At 43.4% G+C, this 16686-nt stretch overlaps 1 protein-coding gene across 3 annotated transcripts in view; it reads left to right on the forward strand.

Moving 5' to 3' along the window:
* trim9 (tripartite motif containing 9) overlaps nucleotides 1-16485 on the forward strand; it is a 43038-nt gene extending 26553 nt beyond the window's left edge. Inside the window, exons 4-11 of one of the 3 annotated variants that reach the window (XM_056427344.1) lie at nucleotides 2846-2956; nucleotides 4042-4195; nucleotides 4947-5092; nucleotides 7888-8026; nucleotides 9236-9274; nucleotides 10799-11102; nucleotides 11261-11423; nucleotides 12684-16485. In XM_056427344.1, coding sequence (XP_056283319.1) covers nucleotides 2846-2956; nucleotides 4042-4195; nucleotides 4947-5092; nucleotides 7888-8026; nucleotides 9236-9274; nucleotides 10799-11102; nucleotides 11261-11423; nucleotides 12684-12755 — 1128 coding nt within the window. In that variant the 3' untranslated portion in view covers nucleotides 12756-16485. Of the gene's footprint in view, nucleotides 1-2845; nucleotides 2957-4041; nucleotides 4196-4946; nucleotides 5093-7887; nucleotides 8027-9235; nucleotides 9275-10654; nucleotides 11103-11260; nucleotides 11424-12683 lie in introns of those variants that run through there. The other 2 variants (XM_056427345.1, XM_056427346.1) reach the window with 2 other exon arrangements.
* The last annotated feature ends 201 nt before the right edge of the window (nucleotides 16486-16686 follow it).

A 16686-nucleotide genomic window follows, 5' to 3' on the forward strand; every position in this document is an offset into this window, starting at 1 on the left:
GATTTATCTGCTGATCTTATTCCAAACGCTAAACAACAGCTGATTGTCAGGAGAGGAGGACCGCGATGCCGAGAGGAGCCGCTCTCAGGAGGCAGCGAGCGTCGGGAGAGGAAGGAGCGCCGGGGAAAGGAGACGAGATCCGATCAAAGTTGTCTGCGAGATCCCTCCACACATTGTCCTCTGTGAGTTGAGAGCTTGTGATTCCGGCTGCGTGTGGAGGAGTGGCAGCCGATGGTTAAGCAGGCGGCGGGGAGACGCCGGGCCGCTGCCGGGCTGAGGATGCTCCACCAGAGGAATATGAACCATCACATCTGGAACGAGACCCTGAATGAGAAGAGGTTAAACACCGGCCCTCCTCCGATTGATCACAGCACTAAAGAACTAGAACGGGCACTCGGTAGAGCGCATACCTTCACATATCACAAGATTGGACATTGAGTTATGAACATGTTGGCATTAGTTGCATGCCAATTGGATAGAAATTGACCGTGCTATGGTAAAAAGAAGTTTTTGAACTTTTCATGACCTTGACCTTTGACCCGATCAATCCCAAAATATAATCCAATGGTCCCTGGATAATAACCAATCATCCCACCAAATTTCATGCGATTCGGTTTAATACTTTTTGAGTTATGCGAGTAACACGCATACAAATAAATAAATAAACACACGGCGATCAAAACATAACCTTCCGCATTTTCAATGCGAAGGTAATGATGAGAACATAATTATCTGCGTCTCTGTAATTATACTTTCAATTATTCCTTTGTGGGAGTTCATGTCATCCTCTCAAGGGTCCGATCAGACGTATTTGGGTTTCTTGGAGTCGCATGTTGATGTTCGGTTCACAATCAATGTTATATCCGCATAATTTACATTTAAGGAAGGCTGATGCAACCGGAGACGATACAGAGTCGACCAAGGATGTTGAGATGGATATGCTTTTGGTATTTGTGGTTGATTTGGACATTTAGTATGCAATTTTGAATTGAATTTCCATCAAAGTTATAAATCATTCTATATAAAATATAGCGACTAATATAAAAGTAAATAGTGCATTTAATCGAAATAATCCACACATGATTCTTTTATGTTCTTAGAGCCTTAAAACACAAGCTGACAGTGTGTCGTGAGTGTGTTACAGTCGCGCTCCATACAGTAATCTGGATGATAATCTACTGGATGAAAGCCTCTGATGTGTGTTGGGTGTCGATAACCGTCGTGTTGATGCGGTCGGCGGTAAATCGTCTTCGCGTACCGTCGGTCTGCAGAAAGGATTTTCCTCCTCTCCGTTTCGGCCTCGGAGCCCCTCGGATAGCAACAGGGAAGTTTCTGTTACCTAGCAACCCCTTTGGTCCAGGACCTCCTCGCTCATTTCACACTGTTGCGAGGAGGCTGTGTGGACATCGGCGGTGGAGCGGGGAATCTCCCACGGCGATCAGGTAGCCGATCGATCACCGTGACGATCCCGTTGCTAATCTGGTTATTGGTATTCCTCTCATCCGGCGTCTCTTCGCCCTCCTGTTACCTTAGGGTCAATTTGACCCCATTCAATGTTTAATATCGGTGTTCTTTGGGGTCAATATGACCCGCAGGCTGTTTTTCACTGTGTCAAACATATAAGAAATATCAACTTTTTTATATATTTAAAGGGCTATTTAGGTAGTCAACAAACAAACATAAAGTGCCTCACACTTAAACTTGGGAAACAATATTAATTCTAATAATTTTCTGGAGGTTTTAATTGCTGGGGTCAAATTGACCCCGAGGGTAAAATATGTCAGTAAATATAAAGGTAACAGGAGGGTTAAACATTGAATGGGGTCAAGTTGACCCGAAGGCAACAGGAGGGTTAACAGCTCGTTTCATGCGAGTCCTCCAGCCTCCTCCCTCCATCTCCTTCTCCTCCATCCAGCCTCCTTCTTTTCTTCCGCTTGTTGTCACACAACTTTAGTCCTCAGATCTTTCTGCATCCTTCTCTCTTCTCCTCTGTCTCTCTTCTCACCTCATTTATCAACATTTATTCTGCATATTTACTTCATGGTAATTTTCCTGCATCTCCAATATTTCCTCTTTTTTTTAAATTTATTTTTACTGCCCTATTTATTCTCTCCAGAACGTCATCAAACCGTCTCTGAGCGTCTTATTCATGTTCCAGAGTGATGACACCAACAGGCCGATGATTAACATACGACTATCCGCCCTTTATGCTTGTCGTTGTTATTTCGGTATTATACTTGCAAAACTTGACTTCCTCGTTGGTGTTTCTTCTTTTCTCTTCCATCTTTCTCTCATCTTCTTCTTCTTCTTCCTTCTGCTTCTTATTCTTTCTTCTCCTTCCTATATTTCTTCCTTCCACTTCTATTTCTTCTTCCTTCTCCTTCGTTTCTTCTTCTTCTTCTGTTTTCTTCTTTATTCTCCTTCTTCTTTCTCTTCCTTCCACTTCTATTTCTTCTTCTTCCTTCTCCTTCTTCGTTTCTTCTTCTTCTTCTGTTTTCTTCTTCTTCTTTATTCTCCTTCTTCTCTCTTCCTTCCACTTCTATTTCTTCTTCTTCCTTCTCCTTCTTCGTTTCTACTTCTTTCTTCTGCTTCTTATTCTTTCTTCTCCTTATTTTTCTTCCTTCCACTTCTATTTCTTCTTCTTCCTTCTCCTTCTTCGTTTCTTCTTCTTCTTCTTCTTATTCTGTCTTCTCCTTATTTTTCTTCCTTCCACCTCTATTTCTTCTTCTTCCATTTCATTCTCCTTATTTTTCTCTCTTCTCCTTCTTCTTCTTATTTCTTCTCCTTCTTCTTTTTCTTCCTTCATCTTCCTTCTTCTTCTTGTTCTCCTCCTCCCCCCCCCCAGGTGGTCCGGGATCAGATCTCCCACTGTACGGTGAAGCTGCGTCAGACCACGGGGCTGATGGAGTACTGCCTGGAGGTCATCAAGGAGAACGACCCCAGTGGCTTCCTGCAGGTATTCAACGAGCCTCTCTCTGCCTCCAGCTGCAGCTTGGGCTCTGGAACGTCACAATTTAAAGAAACTAAGTGCAGCAGGATGCAAACATGTTTCCCGGAGCATCCATTGTCAGCCTCTTCAGGCTCCTTCAACCAGCTGAGGACCAGTCGTCCCTGTTGGTCTACGGCTGTAACCGGTTTCCCTGAACTCAACCCGACTAATGACAACACTGTCACGGCTCAAAAACAGGACCCAAGAGCACGACTCCAAAGTTCAGGGCAATCAAAAGGGTTTATTTTAACATAGGAAGTCCCCAAAAATTCCAAAAAAACAAAGTACAACTTAAAGTTGCTGCTGAGCAGGAAACTAAGATTGGGTTTTGAAAAAACTAAAAATCACAGCTATGCTGGGAAAAAGACTTGATCAAAGTACAAACAAAATCATAACTATGCTGGAAACTGCAAACCAGGACAAAAGACTAACATGAACAACAATTACTTAGACTAGACGGATCAGGACGAGACTCGAGACGAGACGATCTGACACAAGACACAGGTAGACACCGGCTTAAAATACATGAGGAACTGGGGAACAGGTGGACACAATCAGGGGTGGAGCAGGCAATCACACCAACGAGGAAACACCGGGGCAGGAAATAAAGTTTCTGAAACGAGAGAGGACAGTTACTACAAAATAAAAGCGGACATGGAAAACAGGACTAAAACCTAAAACTTAACATCACCGACGAGACATGACAAACATCTGCATGACGTCGCAATTCACCACCTGATCTGATTCTAATTTTGTGTTTTCAAATCTGCATTTTTACCCATTTTGCCACTTTGAGTTGTAAGTCACAAGAATTTTTTTCTTGTGTGTTAAAAAAAGAAGAAGAAATTTCTCCTAGAATCTGGCAAATTGCTGGCTGGCTAATAATTTCCTTGGAAAAGATATTCAAGAGAATGCACTTTCTTTGACTTGATGTTGCTCTTTTTATTTCTTCTTTCACATCTTTGCATTGTCAGCTGATTTGCTTCTAATTTCCCTGTAAAAAGAAGAAGAAAAAAGGCTCCCGGCACAGTTGTTGTTGTTGTTGTCCTCAGATCTCTGACGCTTTGATCCGGAGGGTCCACATAACAGAGGGCCAGTGGGGGAAGGGAACCCTCACCCCCAGGATGAGCAGCGACTTTGACCTGACCCTGGACAGCGGCCCGCTCCTGCAGACCATCCACCAGCTGGACTTTGTCCAGATGAAAGGTAACGAGAAGAGATCCCCGAGCAGCTCAGGACTCCTCGACTGAAGACCGTCAGTAAAGTACCTCTACTATTTATGTACACGACCGGTCAAAAGTTTGGGGTCACTTAGAAATGTGGAAAAGTGCAACAAATTAAAAGCTACATGTCAGTATTCTAACAGGGGCCAAAGGGGCCCGTCTCCAGTGTTCTGATGGTACATTGTGTTATCGCCTTAGAAGACTCACGGAGGGGTAGAAAACCCTTTTATGTTAGCGCAGCTGAAAACAGTTATACTGGTGAGAGAAGCTATAAAACTGGCCTTCCTTTGAGCAACAGGTTTAAGACCAAAATTAATTTAAAATAAAAATAATTATTTCTAACCTCGTCGATGTTTTCTATTCATTTGATAAATAAAAGTTTGAGTTTTATGGAAAACACAAAATTGTCTATGTGACCCCAAACCTTTGAACGTGTGTGTCGTAGCTTATAAAATGTATCTCTACGTCCGAGTGTGTGTTCGGTGTCTGATAAACTTCACACGATATCTCTGACTCTGCCCGTGTTTTGCTCAAATACGTTTGGCGGGTAAATATTTAGAACGCGGAAGCTTTTGATTCTGGATTCATATATTCATCATTTAATTTTAATCAATGATAAATATTGAACAGGTCATATCGTGTGTGTGTGTGTGTGTGTGTGTGTGCGGCTTTCCTTTCATAGCTCACTGGGCTGTAATCTTGTCTGTGTTTGCTCCCCCCCCCCCCCCTCTCAGTCCCAGCTGCTCCCATGCTCCAGCTGGAGGAATGCTGCACCCAGAACAACAGCGCCACGTTGTCATGGAAACAGCCGCCGCTCTCCACCATCGACGTGGACGGATACATCCTGGAGCTGGACGATGGAAACATGGGGCTTTTCAGGGTAGGTAGCCCCTCCGCAGGCACTCGTTTGTCCACGCCAGTCAGGATGCATCTCCCACCTTCATCAAGGGGGGGGGGGCTTGGGGGGGTAGGGGGACTTGGGGGGTCTCTGTTGGATTTACATTTAGATTACAAGACACAAAGTGAAAAACAGCACCAGTTGGAGTAATAATTCACCTTTACACAACACCCCGCCTCCTTTGGTGCCGGGGGGGGGGGGGGGGGGGGGGTAATGTGAAACCAACGCTTTGCTGCTGAAGTCCCTCGGTTCTCCCTCTCGTACCGCACACGGCTCCGTCGGGTCGTGTGACGCGCTGTGGCGCCGCCGCCAGGGGGGAACAGGGTCTGTGATGCAGCTGCCAGCTGGGATGATCCCACAGGAAGTGTGATCCGGCATCAAAGTCGTATTTATACCCGCTCCCAGATCCACCATATAACCCATCCCGCTAAAGACGCTCCCCGGGTCTCTATACATTGAATACATTGAGGCCGCCGCTTTGTTACAATGGAATTTAAACCCCCCCGAACAACAGCGTCAGTACAACGGCCGAGGGTATCCGTGTCCCACCTCTGAACCCGGGCCTACGTACAGTGGGGCCTCTCATGACCGCCAGTATGGAAAGTCTTTCCACTTCCTGAAAGTGATGTTAAACTCCCTGCAGAGTAGTTTAAATAACCCCCTATATTTCACTCTCAGCCTCCTCCTTAACGGTTCAGCCGACCTCTCAAAGCTCCTAAACGTTTCCATCAGCTTCCTGGAAACAGCTGGTGACACGTGATTAAAGTGGTTCCTTTCATTTGAATGCTTAACACACACACACACACACACACACACACACAGAGAGAGAGAGAGAGAACAGTAGAAATCCGATCATTTCACTGAAAGTTGCCAAAACATGAGATAATAATCTAAATATTGGACTTTTTGGTTCATGGTGGACACGGTTCTGTTGGAATATCCGTCTTATTGACTTTTGCACTTTAAATAAATGTAAATAAATGTGGACTTGAGATGCGACGACACTTGTCCAGACTCGCATCTCGATCCTGTCTAAAGTCGACGGTCCAGCAGTTGTTCTCCGAGAGGCATCCTGTGTTTTAGTGTCCAGAGAGCAGCCGTCCACCTCCAGCCTCTCTGTCTGTTCATCCCTCAGCCTCGATCACAACTGTTGCCTCAGATCGTTGACATCCGATCTGCCAACGCACTCGACAACCGGCAACCTCGGAATGCTGATCGTGCGCATTCGATGCCAGCTCGTTGAGATGGAACGTACCAAGATGGCGTTTGGGCTGATAGATCCAAACAGAGAGCGGATGTTTTAATCTACTTATGCGACTCGTGGAGTTCACACAGTTAAAGAATCATACCGTTGTGCAAAGATTGCGTTGGATGTGGCTCATTAAGGTCGAGCGACACTTTAATTTGAAGGTCTTGTCATCGTGCGCGATGGCAAGATCCTGAAAATGTAATTATGTCCTCGTGATTAACCGCTTGGCTTTATGAACGTGTGTATGAATGTCGACGTGTGGCGTAAAGCTGTTTGAGCTGCATATCGAGTTTCAAGGTTTTTATTTGCCATCTGTGCCTCGAGCAGTCCAGACACACTGGGCATTGAGAGCACGGCTCCACGAGTCACCAGTGTAGATATAACACGATAATAAGAGAGAACAAAATATAAAAGAAAACACTATAAAATACAAACATATAGAAGAAAACACTATAAAATACAAACATATATAAGAAAACACTATAAAATACAAAAATATATAAGAAAACACAATACAATACAAAAATATATAAGAAAACACTATAAAATAAAAAATAAAAAAATATAAAGGAAAACACTATAAAATACAAAAAATACAAAAGAAAAAACTATAAAATACAAAAATATAAAAGAAAACACTATAAAATACAAAAATATAAAAGAAAACACTATAAAATACAAATATATCTAAGAAAAAACTATAAAATACAAAAATATATAAGAAAACACTATAAAATACAAAAAATACAAAAATATAAAGGAAAACACTATAAAATACAAAAAATACAAAAATACAAAAGAAAAAACTATAAAATACAAAAATATAATAGAAAACACTATAAAATACAAAAATATAAAAGAAAACACTATAAAATACAAAATATTATAGAAAACACTATAAAATACAAAAATATTAAAGAAAACACTATAAAATACAAAAATAGAAAAGAAAACACCACCCAGAAGGTGTTAGTGTGTACAGAAAGGTGGTAATATGTACAGTTTTGGAAACAGTTTTAAATTAAACATCGTAATAATATGTCATATGACACAGGATAAGTGTAGTGAAATAGTTTTGGGTTATATTTCATATTTATGAATGCATTTAAATTTAACTGTGACCCTGAGATGGACAGCAGGAACATGCGGGGAGCATCTCGGGGTGTTTTCGGCCGCCCGGCCTCTTCAACTCGAACTGAAATCGTTTCATTTCAAGTTCTCCGCTGCTCCTCTGACTCACCGGCGCTCGCCAACGCAGCGCCGCACTGAGCTTGGCGAGCTCGTCTGTCCCCGCGTCTATTTATACCCCCGGCGTGGGCCGCCCTCGCCCACTCTCTCTCTCTCTCTCTCAGTACACTCACCGGGCCTCAACCCCCCCCCCCCACCCTGAAACGGGACGCGCCTCCAGAGGCCCGGCCGAGAGAGAAGCGGGACCCTCTGCGTCATCACTACACACTCCATACACACTCCATGTATCCGGCAGCTTAACAGGCAGCGCTGTGTGTGTGTGTGTGTGTTGTCTTGACAGGAAGTGTACGTGGGGACGGAGACCATCTGCACGGTGGACGGGCTCCACTTCAACAGCATGTACAAGTCCAGGGTGAAGGCCTTCAACGCCAGCGGGGTGGGCCAGTACAGCAAGACCCTGATGATGCAGACCTCCGAGAGTACGTGAAGCTGACCCCTCCTCTCCACAGGGAAATTAAAAACACACCTTTTAAAATAGAATCCATTCATTTGGATTCATTCGGTCGGTCGTGGGAATAAAATGGTTTCTCTCCAAAGAGTTGAGGAGACTCGAGTCTGTGTCGCCAATAGAATAATAACGTATTAGTGCTTTTTAACAGTGCTGCTGTTATGAAGAAAACAAACTGTATATTCAGCAGATACGCCTTCCACGAGATATACATGTTTAATCATTATGCCTGCCACATGTTTGCTACTGTATCCATGTGTTGTTCAGGTAGTTTAGACTCTTTTTGTTTAGTTTTGCATGATCAGGTTTCTGGGGTCTATGTAATAAGAATATATTAGATATGCTGTTGTGTTCTAGCAAACAGCTGGCAGGCATTTCTATCACAGGTGTAATAACGGTTAATAATATAGTTTTGCGGTTATCGTCACCGGGTTAAAAACACAGACTTGAGACGCCTTCTTCTTTTGGGAGTGAAGCGGCAATAAAGTGAGCTCATAACGATCTTAAGAACGATAAATAGACCAAAACCTTCAGAAAGACAACTTCTTTCAGAAAGAAATTAGAGGTAAGGAAAACTCACTTTGAGGTTTTTTTATTTCGTACTATGCGTTTCAAAAGGATTTCAATGACCTCACATCAATAATAACAATAACAGTAAAAGCCTCCAGAAAGGTCCCTTTGCAAGGTTTTCAGCCAAAAGCAGCAGCCGGGATGTGAGTTCTGTTGGAGCTCTTCAAGCAGCCGCTTGGTGAATATAATATATGATCCACTCGTGTGCTTCGCTTCCCCCATTAGTTAAATGCCGCTGCGCGCACGGGGACGCCCGTCCTCCCGAAGTGGGCCTGAAAGGCCCGGCCGGCCCCCCTCAGCCTGCACTCAGGAGCTGGGATCTAACCCCTCTGTGTTTCTGCAGAACTCTGACATCCTTCACCCGGACCGGACTGTGTTGTTTACCTCCTGCATCTTTGTTGTCGTTACTTGTTTATAATTTTTTTCCTTTTTTAGGATTTCTTCTGTGGTGTTTCAAGAACCGGCATCCCTGATATCAAACTTTATTTTTATTTTTACCCCTTCTCCTCCATCCCTCCTCCTCCTCCGCTCTACGACGTCTGCTTCGCTCCTCCTCCTCCTCCCCTCTTTTCTTTCTCCTACTCCTCCTCCCCTTCGTTTCACATTTCAGCTGGACTCCCTCCGTGTGATATTCAGTCTCTAGGCGCAGGTATGGGCGACTGTTTCCACTCTAACCACCCCCCTCCCCACCCCTCCCCCGTTGCCTGTGTCATCAGTTCAGTTCTTCTCACACCGGCAGGTGGGCAGTTTGCTGCTCCGTGGGCTGCACTTATTAAACGTTCAATACGGCCTTCTAATAAATGTCTTATTATTATATTTCCTTTGGGAAATAAAAGGCGGCGTAATGAAACTTTAGCGCCCGGTGAGACCAGGGGAGCGGTGGTGGACAGCGAGTGTGGAGCCCACACGCAGAGCAGACATCTCATCTACTCTCATATGTCTGTGCAGTTTAGAGCTTTAAAACATTTTTAAAAACGCAGTCAAACAGTTTGCAAAGTTATCAGGCTTCAATTCGGCCGGCTTGGAGTGAGCTCACAGAAAGTTAAAGGGTCAGCTCAAACAAATTATTTAACATTTAATCAACAATGAAGGGAATTTTGTTTGTTTGTTTGTGGCGCAGAAATTTACGCAGTTTTCTTTGTGTCCACTTGGGGGCAGCGCAACATTTATTTATCATCATCCTGTTTAACCCTTGTGTTGCCTTCGGGTCATTTTGACCCGATTCAATATTTAACCCTCCTGTCGCCTTCGGGTCAATTTGACCCGATTCAATGTTTAATGTCGGTGTTCTTTCGGGAGTCAACAAACAAACATAAAGTACCTCACACTTAAACTTGGAAAACAATATTAATTCTAATAATTTTCTGGAGATTTTAATAGCTGGGGTCATATTGACCTCAAGGGTAAAATATGTTAGTAAATATAAAGGTAACAGGAGGGTTAAACATTGAATCGGGTCAAATTGACCCGAAGGCAACACAAGGGTTAAGAGAGGTAGAATGAGTTGTTCAACAGGAAACATACTTTATATATATTCAGTGTTCAAATAGACGTTGATCCTGTTTTTGGAAGTTGTGCATGTTTATGATATAAAGAAGATTATATATAACCGACCGCTTTCCTCATGAAGGCTTTGGGAGGAAGGAACAGGAACAGACGGAAGAACCAGAACCAGAACTGTTTATTGCCGAGTGTCTTCTTTTATTTTGGGTGAACTGATGACACAGAAACCAAGAGATTATGAACCGATGTATTTTAAAGTATATTATAATGTCATAACTGGTGTGGTGTTCCAAGCCGGTGAAAACTAATGCCAACCATCTTTTGCAGACTGTCTGACGCAGGTTTTGATTTTCTGATAAATAATACGATTTTTTAGGATTAAGTGATAAATTAAGTCATAGAGTTTGATGCTAATAAGATTTTTTAGGATTAAGCGATAAGTTAAGTCATAGAGTATGATGCTAAGAATGACTAATCCTAATAGTGATAGTGAATCTTCTTCTCCTCCGTCTCTTCTTTCATCCAGTCATTCCGTCGTGACAGTGTGACCTCACCTCATCGACCCTCCGGCCTCTCCATTCATGTCACCTTTGTCCAGTCATGACCATCAGCTGATGCTAAACAGCAGTGTGTGTTAACTCTCCCTGTGTGTGTGTGTGTGTGTGAACAGTCGCTTGGTTCACCTTTGACCCCGCCTCCGCCCACCCCGACATCATCCTCTCCAACGACAACCTGACGGTGTCCTGCAACAGCTACGACGACAGGGTGGTCATGGGTAACTCGGCCTTCTCCCGCGGCGTCCATTACTGGGAAATGACCGTGGATCGCTATGACAACCACCCGGACCCGGCCTTCGGGATCGCTCGGGCCGACGTGCTGAAGGACGTGATGCTGGGGAAGGACGACAAGGCCTGGGCCATGTACGTGGACAACAACCGCTCCTGGTTCATGCACAACAACTCGCACACCAACAGGTAGAGAGCGACGCTGCGTTCAGGGGCGTCTGGTGAGAGTCATCACTCAGATCCTCGAACATGAAAGAACCAGTACAACCATTTCAGAACACTGGCACGGATGATTACTTGAGAAACACTCGATCCTCCAGTTGCTCTCTCGCTGTGTGGTTGTGCAGGACGGACGGCGGCATCGGGAAAGGAGCCACGATAGGAATTCTCCTGGACTTCACACGCAGGATCCTCATCTTCCTCATCAACGACGAGCAGCAGGGTCCGGTGGCTTTCGAAGCCCTGGAGGGCGTCTACTACCCGGCGATCAGCCTCAACCGGAATGTCCAGGTAACAGGAGGATTTTATATGAACTACTATCTTTAAATTACACCTTTTCTATTTAAACTATTTCCATTTCTGTATTGGAAAGATTGAGAAATGAATTCCTTTTCATACCGATGTCTGCTTTTGTTTTCCCTGAAGAAGCTCTCAAAGGAAGTTTCCTTCACTCTCATGTCTGCGTGTGTTAGCTTAGCTTAGCATCAAGACTGCAAAGATAGACACACTGGAGTAAAAAAAAAATGTGTGTCTTTATTACAAATGTTTTTCATTTTGAGAGCAAAGGTTTTTAATTTGCAGCAGCAAATTCTAGTTTAATGCGCAAAATTAACAATTTAATTTTTACAAATGAGAAATTTTCTCTCCAAACTTTTTAATTGTTTGTGTAATAAAGACACTAATCTAGCGTTAGCGTGCACCCGGCGGAGACTGCAGGAAGTTGCTGAGAGAGTTCTGCACAAAACAGCAAATTATCTTTTTTTTTACACTTTGGTTTTCCGTGGGAATGAAACCCATTTGTCTTCGCTCCGGGGGGTCCGGCTCCGGCTCCCCCTCCCAGAGCAGCGCTGCAGGCCACAACAGAGGTGTTCTACTTGTAGACCAGCAAAATATCAAATGAGCACAGTTATTATTCATTAAAACATCTCCTCCGAGTTATACAAATATGGGCTCAGGAGATTAAACCTTGAAAGAGGAAGCTTCAAAGACCCAACTAGAATGGGCACTCGGTAGAGCGCATACCTTCGCATATCACAAGATTGGGCATTGAATTATGAACATGTTGGCATTAGTTGCATGCCAATTGGATAGAAATTGACCGTGCTATGGTAAAAAGAAGATTTTGACCTTTTCATGACCTTGACCTTGACCTTTGACCCGATCGATCCCAAAATCGAATCAAATGGTCCCCGGATAATAAACAATCATCCCACCAAATGTCATGCGATTCGGTTTAATACTTTTTGACTTATGCAAATAACACTCACGCACGCATACAAATACACGGCGATCAAAACATTACCTTCCGCATTTTCAATGCAAAGGTAATAACAGTTACTAGCTTTGGATTTCTTATTCTTATTTTTATTTGTTATGCCATCTCTGGCTGTAGAAAGCCAGAAGCTCTGAGAGAAAACAAGGAGATAGTTCAACAGCTCCACCTGTAGGCAGAGAAATAAATGAAACGCCTTTCCCATGATTTAGTCACCCATGTGTGTGTGTGTGTGTGTGTGTGTGTGTGTGTGTGTGTGTCAATGTGTTTCTCTTCAGATCACACTGCACACTGGTCTACCCATCCCTGATTTCTACACCCCCGGGGAGGTGGATCCCTCTGACTGCTAAGGACTCACACGGCGGATTACCCAGGGTTCATTCATCCTGCCGGTCAATAACGATGACCCGACCGTCACCCTCCTCTCCCCATCTCCGTCGACCCCCTGACCGACTGACCCCATGACCCTCTGTCAGAGGCCCCATCCAGTGCTGAGCCCATGCCTTTATCACGCCGACACGTCATCCACCCGCAGGACACAAGCAGGCATTTGCTTTACTACCTTGTATTTTGACCCGTTATAGTTTGAAGAAGGTAAAAATTCCATTGAAAAATAATCTCACACTCGTTGACCTGAAACTTTGTCAGGGCTCTCAAGTTTTGAAGACAGGCAAGAGTGACATTTCCATCAGCCCCCCCCCCCCGCAGAACAAAATTTTCGGATATCAGTCAGTCGCGCGCAATTCCAGGATGCTTTATTTTCATTGGTTGCTGGATTAAATCTTACCCAGATACAACAGATACGTTCTTTTCTGATTGGCTATTGTGTAGCCCATTTCTTTTTTTTGATTGGCTGATAAGTGTCTCCTCACAGCAGAACTCCAGGGGAGCGCTTGATTCCTCCACAGTGAGGGCAGCGCGGCTCATGCTGGCGCGCTGCGGCACATTAAAACATTAAATAGCCGGGAGTTTTTTTCAGCGTGAGAAATACGATGCGTGGCGGGAGTGCGTGACTTAAGACCGAAATGCGTGCGTCTCACGCTCAATGCGTGACACTTGAGAGCCCTGCTTTGTGCGGCGATAAAATCCGCTAGAAGCTAAAGTTTGACATTTCGGAGAAAATGAACACGGCTCTTGTGTTTGTTAAAGGTGAAGCTACCGTTAGCTTAGCACACAGACTGGAAGCAGGGGGCAACAGTTAGCGTGGCTTGGTCTCAAACTCACATTATATCTCATTCGTTGAACCCGTCCGCAAAAGTGAAGTGTAAAAACTAGCATGTTGTGGTTTTGGGGCAGAAACAATCGTCACATAACAGCCCATAAGAACCACAATGTCTTGTTTTTGTGACATTTACATGACAAACAAACAAGATATAATGTGTTAACGCCAGTTTGTGAGCTTTAGAGATGCTGGAAGGTGTTTTTTATTTCGAATGGAGAAACCTTTGGTGTCGCCAGCATTTAGCGAAGCTAAGCTAACTGCCTGTTAGCTGTAGCTAAATATCCAGCATACAGCCATAAACCAGAAAATAAACTTATTTCTAAACATATTCAACGATTCATTTAAAGGAGGGAGGATTGATGACTTTAGTTAGAGAGAGTAATCCCCGTCACACCATCAACATACATCTTCTTCATTCTTTTTCTCCACAATATCCCGTAAATTGCTTTTCCCCGCCATCAACCGTGAACACGTGAAACACCAGAGGAAGCCGTGAGAGGTCGTCTCCCGTCTGTGAGGTGGAGGTTGTGGAGGTGGAGGTGGAAGTGGAGGTGGTCCAGACTGGTCAGCAGCCGCAATGATCCCTGGATTGGAGCAATAGTCGGACTCCCCGTAGTCGTGTACATGAGACGCTTTTCTTGGTGGCTCAGCTCGTGTGCTCCTTCTGTGTCGTCTGTAAGAAAAGAAACACGGCGCCTTTCCCTGAAGCTCTGAAGACTGGAGGGATGGATTTATTTTGGGTGTAATGTATCATAAACATGGGCGATCCCGTGCGTCGGAGGTGTGTGCGAAGCTCTACGAATAAGGTGCTAACACTCCGCTTCATTCTGGCTTTTTTTTTTTCTATATATTTTTTTTACTGTGGGTGACCGAATCCTGGTAGTTTTGTAATATTGTTATTGAAATGATCTATTGCGAAAAGAGGTGTATAGCTAAATAAGTTATTGATGTTCAGAGTTTTTTTTTTTTTTCAATGACAATTCAGCATTGTTCCTTTTATTTGATGTATAGTTATGACGGAAGGAAAGAAATCGTTTGTGTCGCTCTTAAAGTGTAGTTTGTTGTCCGACCGGTTTATTCCCCAAACGGGAACGGTGACGACGTAATGGGATGTTGCGCAACAACTCGGCCACGCGAGCAGCTCTGTGATGCTGTACTTTTGGCTCGGCAGCGAAACGCTGACATGATGACGTTTTGACGTATGATGTTTTTACGATGTTCATCGTTTTAGTTTAAAGATGCTCGTTTCGGGGTAATCTGCGTTGCACAAAAAGTACAGCTGAGGTTGTTTTCGATCGTCTTTAGTTTTGCAGGTATTTTATCATAAATCAAAGTATTGAAAGCGAATGAAATTCATCCTTGAATTTATTACGTACCACGTTTCATGGCAATCCAACAGCTGTTGAGACATTTCACTCAAAACCACACACGTGACACTGGAGGAACAGTCTGCGGATGCCCAAAGCCACGAGGGATCATCCTCTGTGGACCGTGAACGGCAGATCCAGCGGTTGTTGGGATATCTCTCAGGATGCGTGACGACTTTGACGTGCCGGGAGAAAAGGATTCATCCCAAGATTAATCATGTCAATTCATTAAATAGTGGAGAGGAAAATCAGAGATTCATCTTCTGGGCAGACAAAATTCTGAGCAATCGATCCAATAGTTGCCGAGGCCCGTCTGGACCGACGTGACCCCGGAGACGACGGTAACTGAGGTCAAACGGTGAGAGGTCAGGTTGAGGACGTTTCCCCCGGGCGGAAACGCACATGTCCAAACACATCGGTCATGAAACGTTGCTACAAACCGGATTTCATTGCTTCAGCGGAGTCACCTGTGATGCCCGACTTCACCTGCTGCTATAGGATGGTTTTATAGCGGCAAACTCAAAAACAGCCATGTTCGTTATGGATGTAATAACCACAGAATATATCGAAGGGAAGGTTACAGTCCGGCGTCTTTCCAAACTTTGTGTTTTTTATTTTCTCTTCCCCGGGGTTAACATTGATTGTAAATAGTCTGATAGCGACGTATGGCTGCACACAGTAGGCAATATAATTTTCAGTATGATATGTGCACGTGTGCTGACAGTGATGCTCTAAACTACTTCAGCCTTCAGCATCCAAGCTTTGATTCATGCAACATTCAATTGGTGTTTTTTCAAAGTAGGCCGCAATTATATAATAATATATTCTAAAAACTCTAAAAGCAGCAGAAGGTAACTGAGCTTTGACCCGTGCAGCCATGATAACAACAAATAAACAAAATGTCTTTAATTCATCACCACGGTTCCTCAGAGGCGTTGGCCACACACACCTGTCACCTGTCAACTGAAGAATGATCTTCTCGTTGAACATTTTCTTTGTGACAAATAACATACGTGTGTTTCTGTACTGGACATCTGAGGGTGATGGTGTTTAAAAACGTGTGTGATTGTTACATTTATTATTTATAAACCAGCCAAATACCCTTTATAGATAATCCACGTAGACCTGGGGAGGATTTAAAGTTCATCATACAAACTTTTATGAATTAATTAAAACGTACACACAGTCGCTGGGCGACACTGGGTGTTATATATCCAAATGTACATACATAAATGTGTGAGTGTGTGTGTGTTACCTGCATTATAACCTCATTTTAACTCTAAAGTTATTCTTTTTGACCAGTTTGATCCGAATATGAAATGAACATTGTTATAAATTTGATTTTAACACAGTATGATTATTATAATTGTTATGATTATATGTCTATCATTACCATATTACTGATATTATTATGATGAACTGAAGTGTAAAATGAGCCTCTGTGTTTTTTTTGTATGTGTGAATATTCAATAAATAGGTGTCAACAAGGTCCTGCTTTGCCTGTCTAAATCTGTTTATTTATCTATCAATATATCTGTTTATCTATCTCTATTTATTTATCTGTTTATATATAACTATCAGTTTATCTATCTATCTGTTTATCTATCTATTTATCTATCTATCTCTATTTATTTATCTGTTTATATATCTAACTATCAATCTGTTTATATATCTATCTATGTATCTGTTTAT

The sequence above is a fragment of the Pseudoliparis swirei genome, chromosome 11 (genome assembly GCF_029220125.1).
Source record: "Pseudoliparis swirei isolate HS2019 ecotype Mariana Trench chromosome 11, NWPU_hadal_v1, whole genome shotgun sequence".
Taxonomy (NCBI): Eukaryota; Metazoa; Chordata; class Actinopteri; order Perciformes; family Liparidae; genus Pseudoliparis; species Pseudoliparis swirei.